We start from the raw sequence: 19,500 nt of genomic DNA, 5'->3' as shown, positions 1-19,500 counted from the left end.
CATGCCTTCCTAATCTTCCTTGGCATTGTTTTCCCTATATCAGATGACGAAATGCTCGTATGGGCATCGATGCTTACAAATACTTCCCTTTTCTCATGCGACCGAACTGCTTAAACTAACTAGTCTTATTCCATATTATCATCGATGCATTATGATATATGCTCGATTGCTTAAACTACTTTTGCACTATTTCTAGTATTAGTTTAACACTAATTATGTTAAACTAACTGTTGTTATAAACTTTGTTAACCTCAAAGGATAGTTTTATGAAAAGCAAGGAGTGTATGTAGTCTTCTCAGTGATCAAAACACGAAACCTATGTACTAGTATTTCTTTCAGAACCGGGCTAAAGCGTAGAGATCTGATTTATTTTCCGTTTAGCCTGAAAAACTAAAAGCAATATGCTCCTCCTTTCTTCGCGATGAAGAAGATTCAAACACACACCTTTACTCCATTGAACCACTTGCTTCATCTACAATAATTAACAATAATTAGCAAGTCCAATGAAAATGAAATAAGGACTAAAATATTAATCAAAGATGTCAAAACTCAAAAATTAACTACATGTTGGAAGTATGGGATAGGTTCAAACTCCAAAATCTTTAACGTGCAATGAATTTGGTTCAAAAATGTCATAGATGGGAGTAATATAAGCACTTATACCTATATATATGTATAGTATATTAGTATTATTGATTGATTTGAAATTTAATAAAATTTATAGATACCGTCTTTGATTAAACATAATAATGATACTAATTGTCCTTATTAAAGTCCTATGGAGTTAGTCCTATTAGAATTAGTGACGTCTTTGATTAAACATACAAGTAATAATGATACTAAATGATAATCCAGTACTATTAACTAATAGTCCCCATTAAAGTCGTATGGAGTTAGTCAATTTAGCATTGGTGATTTAGTGCCAATTTACTATTCCCCTTGAGAAATGAGGACATTTTTACAAAGGTTACAAAGAATTTGTTTCATAAGGGGATTGGAGTTTTTACGTTCACTCTACATGTGAATACGTGAGCAAACTTGGTGGGTATAATGGAGAATTTAAAGTTTGAGCCCCGCCATCTACTTATGCTTCATACTACTTAATCTCAAGTGTTGATTTATGTAATTGAGGTAACTAACATGTAAAAGGTGATTAAGGAAATGTTGGTTAGTAATTTTCACTAAAATCATTTTAATTGCCTAAATCCAGCCAAATAAGGAAAAACGTCTAATTGTTTTTTCATATATACTTTGTATCATGTACAATCAATCAAAATGAAAACCAAATCAATAAACTAAATGATAAAGAATTTAGATAATGCTAGTACGCATTATTACACTGTTTATATACTTTTAATAATTTTATTTTTTTTCAATTACAATATTTGGAGGATTTAATAGTTCAAAAAAAAAGTACTCGATATGTGGAAATAGTGTAAAATTCCAGATATTATATACGAATGAAGTATATACGAGAGAGTCACCACTCATCTAAAGTAAGTTCAACATTACTTGTACAAAAAAAAAAAAAAAAAAAAAAAGTTTTAGATTTGGAGTCTGTCTTTACAACATTAAATCATTTTGGTCATTTGATACAACACTCTACATTTTTAGGACAAGATTTCCACACTAAAAAAATGTGACTAACGCTCTCCTACACTTGCATTCTTTGACTAATCTATCCCTTTGCAAAGACGAGTGCAACAATCAAAACCAATGTACAATAATTATTTCCCAACACCACTTAAGTTTAGTCATGTCAACTTTAAAATTTGAAAACTATGACAACAATAACGATTCAAACTTTATTCAAGAAAGAGGCTATGATAAATCAACCCGGACATCACCGAATATCTAAGAAAACTCATCCGTCCAAGTATGACTATCACAACTTCTCTCATATATCAATATCATCTCGATACATCTAAATAAACAATTCAGTTATACACAACCTTACCTCTATACTAATCATAAGGTCGTTTATAAAACAATACCTACTACACCAAGATAAAATTTTATAATGTATTGGTAAATAACATTTGTATACTAATCACAAAATGTGGTGCTACTAGTGCTATTATTAGGAGGTATCTCAAAATGCCACAATCTCCCAACACCACCAACCTTAAACTTCATACACAAAAACTCCTTAGCAAACTCCTTCTCAACTTTCCTATCAACATCATGTAAGAACACGTGCGTATTCCCCACGCGCTTCCTCGCACGTGCCATGATGGCCGCGGAATAAATCGCGGCCATCCTCCCTGGCGCGTCCGCAAAATACCCTCTAGGCGCGTCGACCATAATAACATCCCACTCTCTCTCATACACCTCATCCGGTAAATTTTCCAACGCTAACCGGCACTTCCGGTTACCCTTTAAATAGGCTCTTCCAGGTAAACACTCAGGCACGTGCCGGTAACTCGCAAGTAACTGGTCAGCCTCCTTAAGTCGCGTGCGATACGACACCGTTTTGGCGTTTAACCACGGCGCGTCTTTCAAAACAGTGGTGACCCACTCAGGAGTTTCTTCCAGAAACAAAGTGGGCCCAGTCGGGTTAAACGAGGCCCACATTAGGGAATCGTAGCCCAGCCCAAAAACAAGGAAATTACAAGGAGATTTACAAGATTTAAGAACGTTGAATGATTGAGTGATTTCTTGGAGAGATTGTTGTGGGGTCACCTTTGACGTGGCGTAGTGGAGGATTGTCTGAAGTTGGATCGGAGTTGTTGGGCTTGGGCCGGAGATCATGGGCTTGGGCCGGAGAGATAGGAGGTACGACGGCCAATCACGGTGGCCCACGGTTAGAAATGCCGACATTAAAAATGCGCCGGTGAAGAAACTGATTAGTACGACGACGGTTTGCCGCGGTCTGTCGGTGGTTGTTCCGACGACGTCGTTTTCGGGTTTCATTTCCACTATTTTTTTTTCTCTCTCTCTGAATTTTCTCTGTATCACTCTCTCTGTGTGTGTTTAAGGCTTTAAGTAGGGGTGTGATGGAGGAGGAGGATATATAAGAGAGAGAAGAAAAAGTGATTTTTTTTTTTTAATTTTTTATTTTTGTTTGTAATAAAGAAAAGTATTGCGAGATTTTAGTAATATTGTACGATTATTTATTGCTAATACTCCGTATTAATTAATGTAATTACGTTGGTGTTTATAATATTGAAACTTGAAAGGGACTTATCCAAAAGAAAAATCTAATTAATTTGCGTGTATTTTCTTCTCTCTTTTTTTTTGTCCCATTTCGTGCTAACTTAATTTATTTTGATAATTCATTGCTTTAATCTTGTATAATTGTATGAGCGAGTACGTTTGAGTTTGTCTCGTATTATAAATGATTATAATTAGTGGCAATATAATCTCTTCATTCGTACAAAAAAAAATACGATTACATAGTTTCTACTTGTTCATTTGATATCAAAATATTGCGTAGTGTAAGTTAATTCTATATCAATCAAAGGCTTTAAATGGTGATCAAGATCAAATGTAAACCTTGAGATTTAGGCGCGCGTGTGGTAGACATGTCAATCAATCAATCAATCAATCAAAGCCTTAATCCCAAAAGTGGGGTCGGCTAACATGAACCAAATTTGATTATTCCGTGTAGTCATCAACATAAATCTTTCTCCTCCATCCCTTACGATCCAAAACTTCATCCTCACGTAAATCCATGCACTTCATATCCTTCCTCACTCCTTCCAACCAAGTCATCTTTGGTCTCCCTCTTCCTCGTTTAATCCCTCCATGGTCCCACTCTTCCACTCTTCGCACCGGTGCACCCTCGGGTCTCCGTCTTACATGTCCAAACCAACGCAGACGATTTTCCCTTAATTTATCTACAATGCCCGCCACACCTACTTTCTTGCGAATAACCTCATTTCTGATTCTATCTCTTAAAGTGTTTCCACACATCCACCTTAACATGCGCATTTCCGTAACCTCCATCTTTTTAATATGCTCTTTCTTAGAAGCCCAACATTCTGTACCATAGAGCAACACTGGTCTTATGGCAGTCCTGTAGAATTTTCCCTTCAACTTTAAGGGAATGCTGCGGTCGCATAACACTCCCGTGGCCGCTCTCCATTTAAGCCACCCTGACTTAATCCTGTGGGTCACGTCTTGATCAATGTCACCATTCTTCTGGATGATCGACCCTAGGTACTTAAAACATTCACTCATGGTCAAATCCTTTCCATCCAAACTCACCACTTCATTGCTGGTAGACATGTAAATAAATTATATTGGTACTCCGTGCCAAGTGTTATGTAGGAAGTACATTGTATTATTATTAGTAATTTATTTTGAAGAAGTATGATGTGTTATTTGTGTAGTGTTGACTAGCTAGTAATTTGGATATCTAATTATCACAAAATACACATAACTAAATCAATTGTATCAGAGAGGATTAGATGCCAAAACTAGTATTAGTTGTTAATAATAGTATCAGAGAGGATTATTTTCTTCATTATTATTAGATGTTAAAAACTAGCTAGTATCAGAGTGGATTAGATTTGAATATAGCAAAAAGGTAATTATTTATATATAGTATTTAATTTATAACAGTCTTTTTTTTTTTTGACAAATCTGCACTATTTATATAAATAAATCTGCACAATTTATATAAATAAATCTGCACCATTTATTGGATTCAACTTATAGTATCATAAATTCCATTATGGAAAGAAATTGGAGAGATAGGATTTTACTTTCATTTTTGCAAAAAAAAAATTTAATTATTAATTTATTTTAGTAAACTTTGTCACACTTTATATTTCAAACTTACTAAGTAAATGTCCTACAATTTGTTTTCAGCTCTTACTTTTATTGAATAGTAAAGTACAGTACAATTTAACTAAAATGTATGTGTTACCGTTATTCATTTTACCTTTATTAACTCATCAACTAATAGTCATTTTGTTTGTTAAAAAAAAAAAAAAAAAAAAAAAAAAAAAAAAAAAAAAAAAAAAACCTAATAGTCATTTGTCAATACAAACTAATTTACGTATTTCCATTGTAAAATAGGGAGATTATTTAGATAAATGTTATTTATCATCACAATACCATTTGATATTTGGTTTTTTTTTTGGTTTTTTTTTTTTTGGATATAATCTTTCGTATTAGTATACGAATTGAATAATATACTAATACAAAGTGTCAAAGTGATGCATGTAATTAATTACAAATTATACATCGTATCAAGGAACAAATATGATTGACTCTCTTAAATTATACTGAATATGATTGACTCTCTAAAATTAATTTGAACCGTGTGACCTTTTGTCATGTTGACTCTTGATACACAATGTTAAAAGACCAACCAAATTAAAAGTTTTTATTGATGGTTGAAACCCATAATTAATTTATGTACTCTATCAAATATGTTTACGTATGAGAAAATTCTTTACCTACATGCTTCTATTTCATTAAATTGACACTTGTCATGCCAGAATATGTTGTAGGAATTAACTATATATACTCGGAGGGTGTTTGGTACATGGGAATTAAGGGTGGATTGGGAATTTTAATCCCAACTCAAAAAAAAATTTAAAAAAAAAATTTTAAAAAAAAAATCCTTGTTTGTTAGATGAGATCGGAAATAAAAAAAATAGAGTGAATTCCCAATATTTTATTAATTAGGGAGGGTAGGTAATAAATGGATGGAGATGAAATTGTTAGAAAATGACATTTTTATAATTAATGAAAAGATTGGAGTAGAAAGGTTAATAAGGATAATTTTGTTTTTTTGTTATTTATTTCCTACATATTCTCATCCACTATCCAAATAAAGTATTGTCACATTGTTATTTATTCCTCAACAATTAATTCCCAATTTTTATTCCACATTTTAATCCACAAACTCTCATTCCCACATTCAAAACGCCCCGTTCATTTAATTTTTTGACAAGTACTTCATGTTATTTGGGTCACTACCTTGGTAAAAAGTGGAATGTATATCTACCTATCGACTGTTATCTGTAAAATGCGGTGTTGATTGCTTGGAATATTATATGAGTGTGTAGGAAGGTTAAGGAATTTATGGCGTAAGCTTTTTATTTTTAATTGGAGAGGAATTTTCGTGTTCATGTTATTTGGGTCATGTTCATGTACATACGACAACTTAAATAAGAAAATGATGTCTAAGTGTCTAAGATGTATGTGCGTTATAATTTGATTTGTCTTTTCTTTTGGCTAACTTCTCCATAAGTTAGGATCTTCTAATCTTCCAAATTCCAATTCCGTCCTTGAATTGAAAAGTGTCCATGACATTATGTGTGTGTTATTTCAATCCTTCCATTTTCACATGTGGTAGTCCCTTTCACATTATCGACAATTTATATCGGAACAATAAGAAATAAAATTAACTATTATATTGAATGTAGATGTCGATCACAATAATATCATATGGAGTATATTAATAAGAATATTTCATTTGACGTAGGGAGTTTACTAAATTTTGGCGTATTTAGACTGTTGATCATTTTTTTTTTGCATTTACTTCACATAAACTTTACTTATCATTATTATACATAATCAACTCAATATTTACAGAACCTTAACTTTTTCCAAGGTGAACAATACATACATCATAAAATAAACTTAAATCGATTGAGAGTTTACAATGCAACTGACTGTTACAAACGCAATAGATTGTCAGACTTATACATGTTAAATAATTAAGTCATTTCCTTATCTTAGCTTTCTAATGCATGTGGAACAAATCAATGACATGTCACTTTATTAAATAGATGATTGGTCTTAATTATAATATAATCTTCACTCAAAACCACTAAACTTTAGAAGAGCTAATTCAAGGCATATCAAAAGGAAGATTTTCCCAATCCCACATATACACAAGCTTAATAGCTAGAAGTCTAACCTAATAATACGTATGTATGTTGCATGTTTAATAGGCGGTGTTATAACTCCTTCAAAGTTATGAGCTAGTTAGATGTCTTTCTTCTTCTTATTCTCATCGCCTTAAAGGTTCTTTAATAATGTACATATGATAATTATTTCTCAACATGTATGTGTGTCATTCTATTTACAGTTGTTTTCCATCGGTAGCTTGCATATAATTGGTAATGTAAGGGCATATGTATAAACTTCATAAAAACATGTAAATAAGGTCAAATATATATAGAAGACAATAGAGTCATAACAAAATAGATTGTCAACAAAGGTGTAGCTCAAATTTCAAAAGTTTATATTGCTTCAAGACCAACACAAAGAGGTTGTCACCAAAAAACAAGAATATGTTACAAAATACACAAAGAGTTAGTTGATTTCAATTCCTATGAAAATACAACTATAAGTATTAACTAACATAAGACATAGTACTCCGTATTTCGCTGTATATTATGAAGTAATATGAAGTACGAAATATTACAAACTATTACTAGTACTTGTTTGAAACTCTCTAGTTGATTTTTGAGGTTAGAAAAATACAATGCTAATCTTAGAATATTTTATACTTGGTAGTACAAATTATCTCTTTATCCAATAAGAAGCTACTTATGGATTCATTTAAGTCTAATAAAATGACCATGAAACTAGTTCAAATAATATGGAGTAATTAAGCAAATATCTCAAGAATTTAAATGGCTTTAATGTTGACTACTGGCTAGTAACCAAGTGTTGAAATGTGATTGGTTGTTATAGATCTCTTTGATTATTGTGCAACCCACTTTCACGCTTGATGTCTCCTTTTTCGTCAAATGCGTAAAATAACGACAAGTGTACAATTTTTACCGCACTGTACTTAAGACAAAAAACTATGTTCCGTACAGTTTACTGACCACATGCTACGTGGCATTAAAGTAAATAAGATTCACTTAATTTTTTTTTTTGTCAATTCCACGGACAAAAGTACTAAAGTAGTGCGACAAGAATATATTTTTCGGTGCAAATTAATGAAATTATGTTACCACTAATTTAGGTTAATTCTGTAATGCCTAACTTTAAAATTTAATTAAACAAAAGGTAAAATGTATAGGAGGAGTACATGTAATAGATTCAAAAAAATGTTTAACTATGTAAAAGTTGCTTAGTATATCTTCAGCACTAATAAAATAAAGGTAATACTCCGTACTAGGTATAATAAGAAAAAGTTATGGAAGTCCAAGAGAATAAATCTCGTATACTGACTATTGTATCTTGTTAGAAGAAATAATCATCATCGCAAGTATTGGGTAAAAAGTTGCAACTAATTTAGTATGAGTCTATTATGGAATGGTTATTATTAGTGGTTTCGTTATGTTTGTGGTCATTTAGCGATGATATATTCACACCTTCTATGAACACTTTAATAATTAAGTTGTGTTTATAAAAAAATATTGAAAAATTTGTCAAAAATAACACCACCTTTGGCCGGTCTTCCAGTAATAGCACCACTTTTTGATTATTCCATAATAACACCACCTTTCACATGTATTTGCCAAAAATGAAACAAAAAACCGGTAACCTATTTTACAGGTAACCCTGAGACACGTGTTCTAGTTTGATTGGTTAACTTATTTATTTTTATTTTTAATTTTGAAAAAACTTTTAAAAAAAACATAAAAAAAAAAAAAAAAAAAAAAAATTAAACCCCTTCCCACATTCCCAGCCCCTCTGCCCACCGACATCCACCACCCCCACCAAGACCATCCACCTTCCCCGTTTCCGATTTCGGGCTCCTCCCTTCCCCGTTCCCGATTTCAGCCCCTACCTCTCCTCCCCGTAGCAGATTCAATCCCCCCCCCTCCCTTCATCGTCCCCAATTTCGAGCCCTTCCCGGTTTCGTTCATGGTTTCGGGGAAGGAGAAAGGTGGTAGGGGCCGGAAATTGGGAAGGGAAAGGGAGGGGGTATAAAAAATGGAGAAGGGATGGGTAGGGGCATCGAAAATTGGGAAGGGAAGGGGGCTAGAAATGACGACGGGAAAGCGGTGGTGGGTTGTTTAAGGACGGGGAATGGGTGGAGGGAGGGGGAAGGCAGGGGAGATTGATCGGCGGCAAGGATGGGGAGGGGGAAGGGCGGCGGCAAGGATGGGGAGGGGGAAGGGCGCGGCGAGGGTGGGTAGGGGGTGGGGGCTGGGCAGCGGGGGCTAGGTGGTGGTTTTTTTTTTATTATTATTATTTTAACTTTGTTATTTAATTAATTAGGTTTTTTTTTAAAAAAAATTATATTAAAAAATTGACCAATGACATTGTGACACGTGTCACGGGTAACCTGTAAAACAGGTTACCAACCGGTTTTGTTTCATTTTCGGCAAATACATGTGAAAGGTGGTGTTATTCTGGAATAATCAAAAGGTGGTGCTATTACCGGAAGACCGGCCAAATGTGGTGTTATTTTTGACAAATTTTCCAAAAAAAATTTGTACACCTTATCTTTGATTTTCTAATTATATACGTAGTATTCAATAAAATTACTCATGTAATCGATTCACACAAACAAAGAAGCTAGGGGAAATAATAATTAACCTAGCTAGTGTAATATAGTGCCTTTTTATTTATTTATTATATCAAAGAAATGTAGCATTATAATACTATTGGGTTTTGTTACAATCCATTGACTTGTAAAAGACGAACGAAAGTTGTTAGTTGGTTCATATAGACAATTAACCTACATCATTTTATCAGTAACAAATGTCAAAGTTAAGGTGTATATGTATTCTCAAACCAATTGAAATTAACATTTATAACAGAAAAAAAAAAAAAAAACAAGTATATAACTAATACTTAAAAAAATAATAAAAAAAAAAAAGAAAAGAAAAGAAAAGAAAAAAAGCTCAAATAATCCTTATATTCCTGCCTAAATACATGTATTGATGATTTTTTTTTGGAGCTTTTATATTTAATTGCTTTGGAAACTATACTACTAGTATATACAATGGCCATAACTTCTCAAAAAACTCAACTCTGTTTATAATCATTAAACACTTGATCTAGAAGCTTCTACAATACGATTTAATAATTGTTAATCTGAAGTTAACAACACAAACGCTACAATGTCAACACTAATCGATCGAACCTCAATATTTAGTGATGTATGCATTGTTTATAAATGGAGTATTAAACATCTATCCATTTTCAATTTTTACATTAATTGTATTAATTTTATAATAATAAGTTAAATATATTTGACGCATATAACAACATACAATAATTAACTTGTATTAGTTGAATATAAAGGCTTCAATTTAGATAAAATGATAAATCACGCAATGGTATATAAGTCTATTGGTATTAGCCTTAAATTACTACATCTCACAAACTCCAAGGTCAACTTAGACCAATAAGGATGCTTTAATTTTGTGAGTCCCCATTCCATGTGACGATAATTAAGCTTTGGACCAACCTTAGCTTACTCGATCGTTACTCTCGATTTGAACAATTGAAATATAGTTTAAATAGAATATGTTAGCTACGAAATATAATCGGTGGCGGATCCAGAAATTGTAAGTAGGGGTAGCACTGGCGCACTGTGCACTACATACGAGAGAGAAAAAAAAAAAAAAAAAAACTACATAGCTGTAACGTATAAACTCATACTCTTTATACACTATTTAGGGCGTCACATATATGCAACAAACAATTTAACAAAGTAAGTTACCGTTTTATATAATAGGTTGTCTTGTTGTATACTTCCTTGGTATCTTTTATAGTGTCCCATTTTAAGTATTTACTATCCCAAATTTACATAACCAACCACTTTAACTTATTTTACAAAAAAGTAGTGTAAAATACACAATTTTGACTAATATAGATGTTCTATCTATACAATCAAACATTGAGTATATAATTATGTGAAACAATAGTTGCAATACACTATAAAAAGAAGGTTTTTATGGTGAAAATTGTACTATTGCCTTTATTAAAAGCACATGACCCACTTGATTATACTCTTATTCTCTTAAGATACAGTGTGTATTGCAACTATAAAGAAAAGGGAGGAATGAAGTATATATTAATGGATAAACACGAACATTGGAAACACTGTTATGAAAATGGGAAGAATTTCTATGAATTGAGAGTGTATGAACCTGAATTAATTGTACCCTGACGCACAAAATAATCAACTTCTTACTTGTATCCCTTACGGCCTCACCATCAAAGCAGCGCCATTCATTGTTAACAAATACACAAATTAAATTTTTATACTAATACTATTGCAGGCCTTAGCAAGTTTTTACAGATTTTTTTTTTTTTTGGAGGGGGGCACGTGCTACCCCGGGCTCCTACGTGGGTCCGCCACTGAATATAATCGATATCATAAAACATTAACCATGTCTCATACTCCCTCAGTCCTTTTATTAGAGTCTCATTTCTCTTTGTCATGTGAGTAATAAATGTTAAAAATGAGACTCGAATAAATAAAAGGACGGAGAGAGTGCTACGTAAATCTAACAAAAAATGTTATCTCAAACATCGATAACATTGATCATTTGTGTAACTTTTAGTTGCACATCCTTTTCATATGTATACATCATGAAAATCACATTATGCATGTTCTTTAACCTCAGAATACTTTATGCAAAAATAAATTGTTTCAAACAAAAAAGTTAAAAATAAAAATAAAAATGATTCATAAGTTCCAAATATTAAAATTTGGAAGTAATATTCTCTCATATATATAGGATAGGAGTTGAGGTCAAGAGTTTGATTCTTATGACACAATTTATGAAAAGAACTCGATCTATACTTTTCTAGCATAAATTGCATAGTCACAAGATTCATAATATGTACATTGACCGACCTCAAAATGTACACGATCCAAATCAATATAAATACAAACTAAACCAATATGATCAATACGAAAACTTAATAAATTAAAAAAAGTATATATTAAACACGAGGTCAAGAGTTTAATTCTTATCTGTATAGTATTCATAAATAAGTGTAAGTTTCGATACATGTAATTATTTTAGACAACGATATAATTAATATACGTAACCTTACCTCGCTATGATATGTAACGATCACATACCAACAATAATAAGAAGAAAAAAGAAATTCGATTGTTGGATCTATCTTTAACAAAAACTTGTTTTACCCTCATTATTAGGAGCAGATGGTGGGATCTCAAAATGCCATAATCTTCCTACAGCTCCAACTCTATACTTGCTACACAAAAATTCCTCAGCAAACTTTTTCTCCACTGGTCTATCAACATCATGCAAGAACACGTGTGTATTCCCCGGCCGCTTCCGGTCACGTGCCATCACGGCTGCAGAGAATATCGCCGCCATCCTCCCTGGATGCTCCGGCGAGTACCCCCTTGGGGCGTCGACCATGATCACGTCCCACTCTCGTAGGTAAACCTCATCTGGTAGGTTCTCTAAGGCCAAAAGGCAGTTTTGGTTACCCTTTAAGAAAGCCCTAGAGAATTGACAATCTGGATTCTTTTTGTATGTTTTTAGTATTTGATCCGCGTCTCTAAGTTGTGTTCTGTATGGCACCGTTTTTGCATTCAAAAACGGTGCATCTTTTAGTACAGTGGTGACCCACTCAGGGGACTCCTCTAAAAAGAGGGTGGTCCCATTTGGGTTGAGTCCGGCCCACATCAGGGAATCATAACCTAACCCGTATATGAGAAAGTTACACGGACTTAGAATTTGGAGTACGTTAAATGACTCTGTAACCTCCTCCAGGGTTTGTTGTGGGATTATCTTTGAGGTCGCGTAGTGAAGGATGGCCCTTCCTTGGACGGGCATGGAGGTCAGCGAATACTGATTAGATGACCATCGGCTCGTAAAAGCCGACATTAAGAGTGCACCCGAGACGAACCCTAAGAACACACCGATGGCGATAAACCGAGCCCGATCAGACTGGTTGGATTTGTGACCCTTCATATTTTGTTTACTTAAAATTATTACTAGTATTTGATGTTGTTGTCTAGAGTAATGTAGTAAGGTGTTATATATAGTACTATAGTACTAGAGGACTTAAAAAATATTGTTAATGTTAGTGCATAGGTTTTAGAAAGGTGTTACCTTTTTAAAATTGTAAGCAATAGAAAATTTGGGAAGTAAGGAAAGTGATCTGATCAGATTGCACGTTCAATTAAAGGTTAAAAAGGTAATATCACATTTCTTTGAGGTTTCTTTGCGTAATACGTAGTGAGATGAATGAAAAGGGCGTGAGAAATTAGTTATTTAATTTGCATCTCGAAAAAGTTCAAAAACTTTAGTAGTATAAAAATATTTATGATATTTACAAGTATATTAATTATTACTCACTTAACAACTTAACAAGTGTGTGAATGAATAAATAATTTAAATATTACCTCCGGTTCAAATTACTTGTAACTTTGAGGTATTATTTGTGAGATATAAAATATTTTAAAATTGTGAGTAATTTGGATCGAAGATAGTAAATGGTATTATGTCAATATTTTAAATTAAAATGAATTTATAAGATGAAAAAAATTAGTCAAGTGATACGATAAATGTAATATGAATAGAAATCGAGCGTAAAATCTATATATTCTTCGTGACAATACCGTCCACGATTATACATCTTTCAAACTAGATTGATTCCCAACCGCGTTTTACTTTGAAGGGAGATGTTGAAGCCATTGCATATATATGCTCATGCTCAATAATGGTAACAACAATAAGAATTTTATAACGACAGCCTTATCCAATCAATAAATCAATTCGAATACAATTTCGTGTATTTTATATGTATCTTTTTAATGATTGAGTAACAATAATAAGCTTAGCTTGTAAACGACTTTTCTTTAAGAGAATTAATTAGCTAGGTATAAGTGACGATCTATCAACTATATAATAAAATCATATGTTGTAGACTTTTCTCCAAAACAAATACAGACAATAATTATTCTAATTTTCTAATGATAATGAGTTATGAGAAAGAAAATGATGAAAGTAATAATATGAGTACATGAAATCATTACATACACATTAACGATACAAATAATAATACTCGTTACGTATATATCAAAGATAAAGTTATTAACTCGTAGTGAACATAATGTCTTAATTTATCAAAAATATATACTCCATCCGTCTCTAAATTATATTCCTATTTCTAGCATTTATTCCTCACATAATAGAGGAAAACAAGAATGTAATTTAGGGACGGAGGGAGTAATAAGATATGATATCAGCAATAATGATACCAAGTTATATTTTATCTCAATATCCACCGCTCCAATTAGACGATGACAACATGTATATAATACTCGTTATATATTAAATCTAAGTTAGACACGTACGAGATGTTGATGAACTTTCAAAATGTAGTGCTCCATAATAGCAACAACGATGTACTTGTATATTCAAAATGAAAATTCAAGTAAATTCCAAATATAAATGAAAAAAAAAATTATATAATTTGAGTATATTTAATTTCTTAATAATAATAATAATAATAAAATATTATACGGGGTTAACAAAAACTATTGATACTACCGGCGTTATTATGATTTGTAACCGGTGGAATTTCAAAATGCCACAACCTTCCAACACTACCAACCTTATATTTCATGCACAAAAACTCTTTAGCAAACGTTTCTTCCACTTTTCTGTTAACATCATGTAAGAAAACATGTGTATTACCTACTCCTTTCCTCTCACGCGCCATCACGGCTGCGGAGAATATCGCCGCCATCCGCCCGGGGTGTTCCGGGGAGTATCCCCTAGGAGCGTCGATCATGATCACATCCCACTCCCTTTCATACACTTCTTCTGGTAGGTTATCCAAGGCTAACTTGCAATGCCGGTTTCCCTTCAAGAAGGCCCTCTCGGGCCGGCAATCGGGCTCCTCCCGGTACGTTTCTAGTAGCTTATCGGCTTCTCGGAGCCGAGTCTTGTACGACACCGTTATGGCGTTTAAAAATGGCGCGCCTTTTAAAACGGAGGTGACCCATTCCGGGGACTCTTCTAAAAAAAGGGTGGTCCCATTCGGGTTAAGCGCGGCCCACATGAGGGAGTCGTGGCCCAACCCGAATACTAGGAAGTTGCATGACCCTAGGGTTTGGAGTACGTTATATGACTCTGTAACCTCCTTTAGGGACTGTTGTGGGACCACCTTGGAAGTCGCGTAGTGAAGGATCGCCTTCAGTTGTACCGGTGTGGCGGTGGACACTGAGGAGAAAGAATATCGATAAGATGACCACCTGCCTACAGATCCCCCAAAGGCCGACATTAGTAGTGCACCCGCTACGAACCCGAACAATGTGCCTAGGGCAAGTAGCCGTGTTCTATCGGTACCAAGATAATTGGTGCCTCTCTTGTGAGCCCTCATCATGTTTGATGTATATAATGCAACTTTGGTGTGTTTTTTGACCCTCTTTTATACTTCCTTCTATTGTAAGGCTTTATATAAACATATACTAGAATAGGAGGATGGATATAGACAAGTAGTAATTGACAATATTGCTAATGTTAAATTATTATATGCTAAACCATGAAATGATTGATCGGGTGTCACGTTGGAGCACGTCTTTGGGTGATTTTTATAATAAGTTTCAATGTGTAATAAAAAGTTGACAAGTGCTAGTGATAAATTAGATTAGCAAATAAATAATTATCGTACAAGTTTAATTGTTTTGAAGAACAAACTTGTACATAATTTGTCGCTTTAATTGGTGATTTATAAAAATTAAATGCATTATATTATAGGTGAAGTGGGACCAATACGTAAGAGACGTGAAATTGTGCGAGGAGCTTAAGATTCGAGAGAGTTTAATTATCTTATAATTAATTACTCTGATTTTTTTGATTGGCCAATAAAAGAATATTTCAATAAAGATATTATTATCCTAATATTCAAATATAGGAAGAGGTGGGTTTATGTCGATAAATGTGTTTCGACTTACATAGTTGTAAGGCTTATGTCCCCATCTTTATATTATAAAAGTCTAGTTGGTTTATTTAAAATTCTTACAATAGAAATAAAAAAGTGATTTACATGGAAAATGTCAAAGGATAAGACAAGAAAATGAAATCATAGAGATGTTGAAACTTGAAAAAAAAAAAGTTGAAATTACAAGATTTGATAGATTTCAAACTTTTAATTAGGCAAGAATAATAGTGGATTATGAGCTTGGTTAGATAACTAATTCTTATATCATTACATGGTTACAATGTTCAAAGTCAAATTGAGTGTATCATTAGCTACACATGTGATATTAGACTCTCAAAATGGTTGAGACTTTCCTCAAATCTATAATATTATTAAAACTTAATGGGACAACATGTTATTGTCATGTGTCACCGTTCCTTCCATGTGACTTGGCGTCACATAAGCAATATGTGACACCTTATGTGTCATCATTTATTTATCCTAAAACTCTTTATATGTATAACCTTTGCACTTAATTTTTCCATAGAATGTAACTCCTAATAATTGTATATTAAGACATTAATCACATGCTAATGATTGTTGATTCTTTGGATGCTACTAAATTTCTACAGATTTAATACCAAATACAAAATACGGAGTACTTCGTAACTTTTATATAAATTATTATTTTATTTTTGTTTACTTATAAAAATTGTTGAACACTAACCTTTTAAATTTAGTTTTTTTATCAAAAAATACAAATTTATAATGACTCGAGGCATTACCCGAGCCAATTACTAGTTCAAATTTAATTGAGACAAGATGAGCTTAATTATCCCATACTCTTATTCAAGCATGAAGGTAAAACCACGACACCACTAGTTGTTTTAGATGTTCTCGACAAACTCTTATATCCAAGCGTGTAAGGGTTTTTTTTTTTTTTTCCTTTTTCCGGGGTAAGGGTGGTGTTGTACTGTTGACCTGTGAATTTTTTTTTTTTTTTTTTTTTTTTTTTTTTTTTTTTTTTTTTTTTTTTTTTGTGTAAGTGTATTTTAAAGTTTGAGATAGCCTAGGTTTTTGCGTGCCATCGTTTTGGGCCGCCAAATATGGGCTGCTTTAATGCAGTTCATTGTTTCATTTGTTGATGGACTTCTACTTTACGATTGGCTGGATTAAGGCTTGTGGAAAATATTCTGGGCCGAATGTGGGCTACTTGTTAGTCTATACTGATCTTGACCATATTAAATCTTAGAACAAATACTTCTTATGCTCTTTTTATAGTTAATATGTTTTGACTTTTGACAATATTTACATATTCTACTTTGCCTGTTTTTTATTTTATTTTTTTTTTTTTTTTTTTATGAACTTATCAAATTCAAATCTAATTAAGACGAGATGAGCCAAAAATATTCCATTTCCGAGCACATCTAGGTTATATGGTGTGTGTGTGTATGTATGTTGGCTCTCGTTATCATATTTTAGGAATAAAGCCTTGGTGATTCTTTTGGGTTGTGAAATGTGTTATGTGTCCACTTTAATTTGATGAAGCCATGCAACTCCATAACTACATTGTCTAATTTGTTGATTGATTAGAAATTGGGCTTGTAAAACATATTTTGGGCTTTATGTGAGCTACTTGTTAATCGTTAGTCATATGTGCCAAGAAAGTTAGTGGATCAAAAGTTAATCCGAACTGAAATTGATCATGACCAACCCAATTGAATCTAAAACATTGGTTACTCAAAACTAACTATTCCAATTCAAATTCTACATGACCCAAGCAAGTATAAACAGAGTTTTTTTTAGGTAAGATGAAGGGTCTTATTAGGTCGGAGACCTCTCACTGGTCAATCTAGCCCGAGTTTAGTGGGCTAAAGGTAAGGGAATCTCACTCCTTAAAGTGTCGCTAGTGAGAATTAACTTTCCTTTTCACTAGACCAAGCTTAGTTTGGTATATACGGAGCAATTGATTGTTTGGATGTGAGATCCAATTCAAAAACATACTCCCCCAACCCCTGCTGACACTTTTGACCCTTTTTTCAATATTTATTTTTCAACTCTAACTATAGTTTCTTATAAACGTAATGAATACATATTTTATCATAATATAGGTTGCTAGATATATATTAAAGTAAAGTTTCATAATAAAACTTTTAAATTTTGTTATTAATGATATTTAATCTAGTAAAATTTAGGTGGAGTCATTGCATCCACATCACCACATGTGTACAAAATTTAATTGTGTTAGTTATTATACAATAAAGGGGTAAATAAGCTTTGTAAATATCAAAATGAGATAAATATTTTAAGGCGGGTTAGTAAAAAACAGAAGGGGTATAAAGTACTCCCTGAATTAATACAACAACCTCCCATCTTCCCCGCTTCTCATCTAATGAACCACCCTTCATACAACAAAAATACTAAAACATAACTCAATTATGATCATACTGAAGCTGAAATAATTTACAATCGAACAACTAGAAATTGATGACTAATAAATCTGAAAAATGCATGTGGAAATAGACATATCAAGCAACTGGCATTCCACTTTTTTCTATTTTATTTATTCTATGAAATATAATAAATTCATAATGGTAAGATGTGTATATATATATATGAATATGATATAATGATATATCAACTAGGTATTATTGCCGACTAGCCGTTGATGGGTATGCGTAATTGGATTGAAATTGATGAAGTTTGAAGTTGGCAAGGTACGTACCTTATTTATTAAGGTTTTGTCTTAACTCTCAAATTATATATATCCTCAACTACTTCCTACATACTGTCCTCAACATTTATGAAAGTCCCCCCCCCCCCCCCCCCCACACTATACATTCATGCCAACTATTACTCGGTACCCACGTGATGTGCTCTGATTGGAACCGAGGAAAACTCTCTCAACAAATGTTGTTTGAATTGAACTAATATTTTTACAGAAATATGTACGACTAGAATATTTTATTGGATTAAAATGAAAACTAAAACGATGAGTTTGCTAGGAGGAAATAATTTGCCCTAAAAAAAATAAATAAATAAAAATAAAAAAACTAGTTGAGTTAAATTAGAAGTACTCTAGGTCTCTAGCTAGTTATAGTTATAAATGCACAAAGTGCAAAACATATCGTTGGGGATGTACTCGATCATACATCTCTAGTAGTACTTCATTTGACTTAGTCAACAACATCTAGAATAGTTGAAACTTAAATACTTTGTAGTGAAAGATGCAAGCTAAGCTCAACAATAAATTATACAGGTAACATATACACAAAAATATCTCAAAATTACAAGTGTGTTTTGCATAATTGCATTATGAGTACAATGTATAATGATAAATCACCATCATTAGACTAAACACAAAACTCGATCACATCAGAAGAGTTTGATCACATAATAATTCATTAGTATTTTTATCTTAATTAAAGAGTTATCCTTTGTGACATTTTAATTAGAGGCGGGGCTACAAATGCTAACACTTTAAGTGTCCCGGTGCAATTTTGTTAAATTGGGCCTTAAAATAATTTTTTTTTAGGATAAATATATTACTAAATTCAAGAATCGGGGACTTTTTTACAGTAGTTTCACTTAAGTGTGATCGATCACCCTGCACATGCTCAAAACCAACCCTGATTTTAATAAATGTAGTGGAATAATTAATTATTCCCAACTAATATGTGAGTTGTTTTTCTAACAAAGATTTAA

At 32.8% G+C, this 19,500-nt stretch overlaps 1 protein-coding gene and 2 pseudogenes across 1 annotated transcript; all 3 read right to left on the bottom strand.

The window, feature by feature from the left end:
- Positions 1 to 1,780: 1,780 nt before the first annotated feature.
- LOC145640157 (arabinogalactan O-methyltransferase 1 pseudogene) lies at positions 1,781 to 3,176 on the bottom strand (annotated as a pseudogene).
- Positions 3,177 to 11,848: 8,672 nt separating this feature from the next.
- LOC145632151 (arabinogalactan O-methyltransferase 1 pseudogene) lies at positions 11,849 to 12,861 on the bottom strand (annotated as a pseudogene).
- Positions 12,862 to 14,322: 1,461 nt separating this feature from the next.
- Positions 14,323 to 15,363, bottom strand: LOC145632077 (arabinogalactan O-methyltransferase 2-like). Its single transcript, XM_081684385.1, has one exon. It carries the CDS (start codon positions 15,256 to 15,258, stop codon positions 14,398 to 14,400), a length of 861 nt encoding a protein of 286 aa, XP_081540511.1. The 5' UTR covers positions 15,259 to 15,363; the 3' UTR covers positions 14,323 to 14,397.
- Positions 15,364 to 19,500: the final 4,137 nt, after the last annotated feature.

Source organism: Chenopodium album, chromosome 1, assembly GCF_948465745.1.
Source record: "Chenopodium album chromosome 1, dcCheAlbu1.1, whole genome shotgun sequence".
NCBI lineage: Eukaryota > Viridiplantae > Streptophyta > Magnoliopsida > Caryophyllales > Amaranthaceae > Chenopodium > Chenopodium album.
Note: the sequence above shows the minus strand (reverse complement) of the source record. Positions and strands in the feature narration are given on the sequence as shown.

What these genes read in the sequence shown, in the direction of transcription:
- LOC145632077 (XM_081684385.1), bottom strand. Translation starts at nt 15,258, where the DNA reads ATGATGAGGGCTCACAAGAGAGGCACCAATTATCTTGGTACCGATAGA.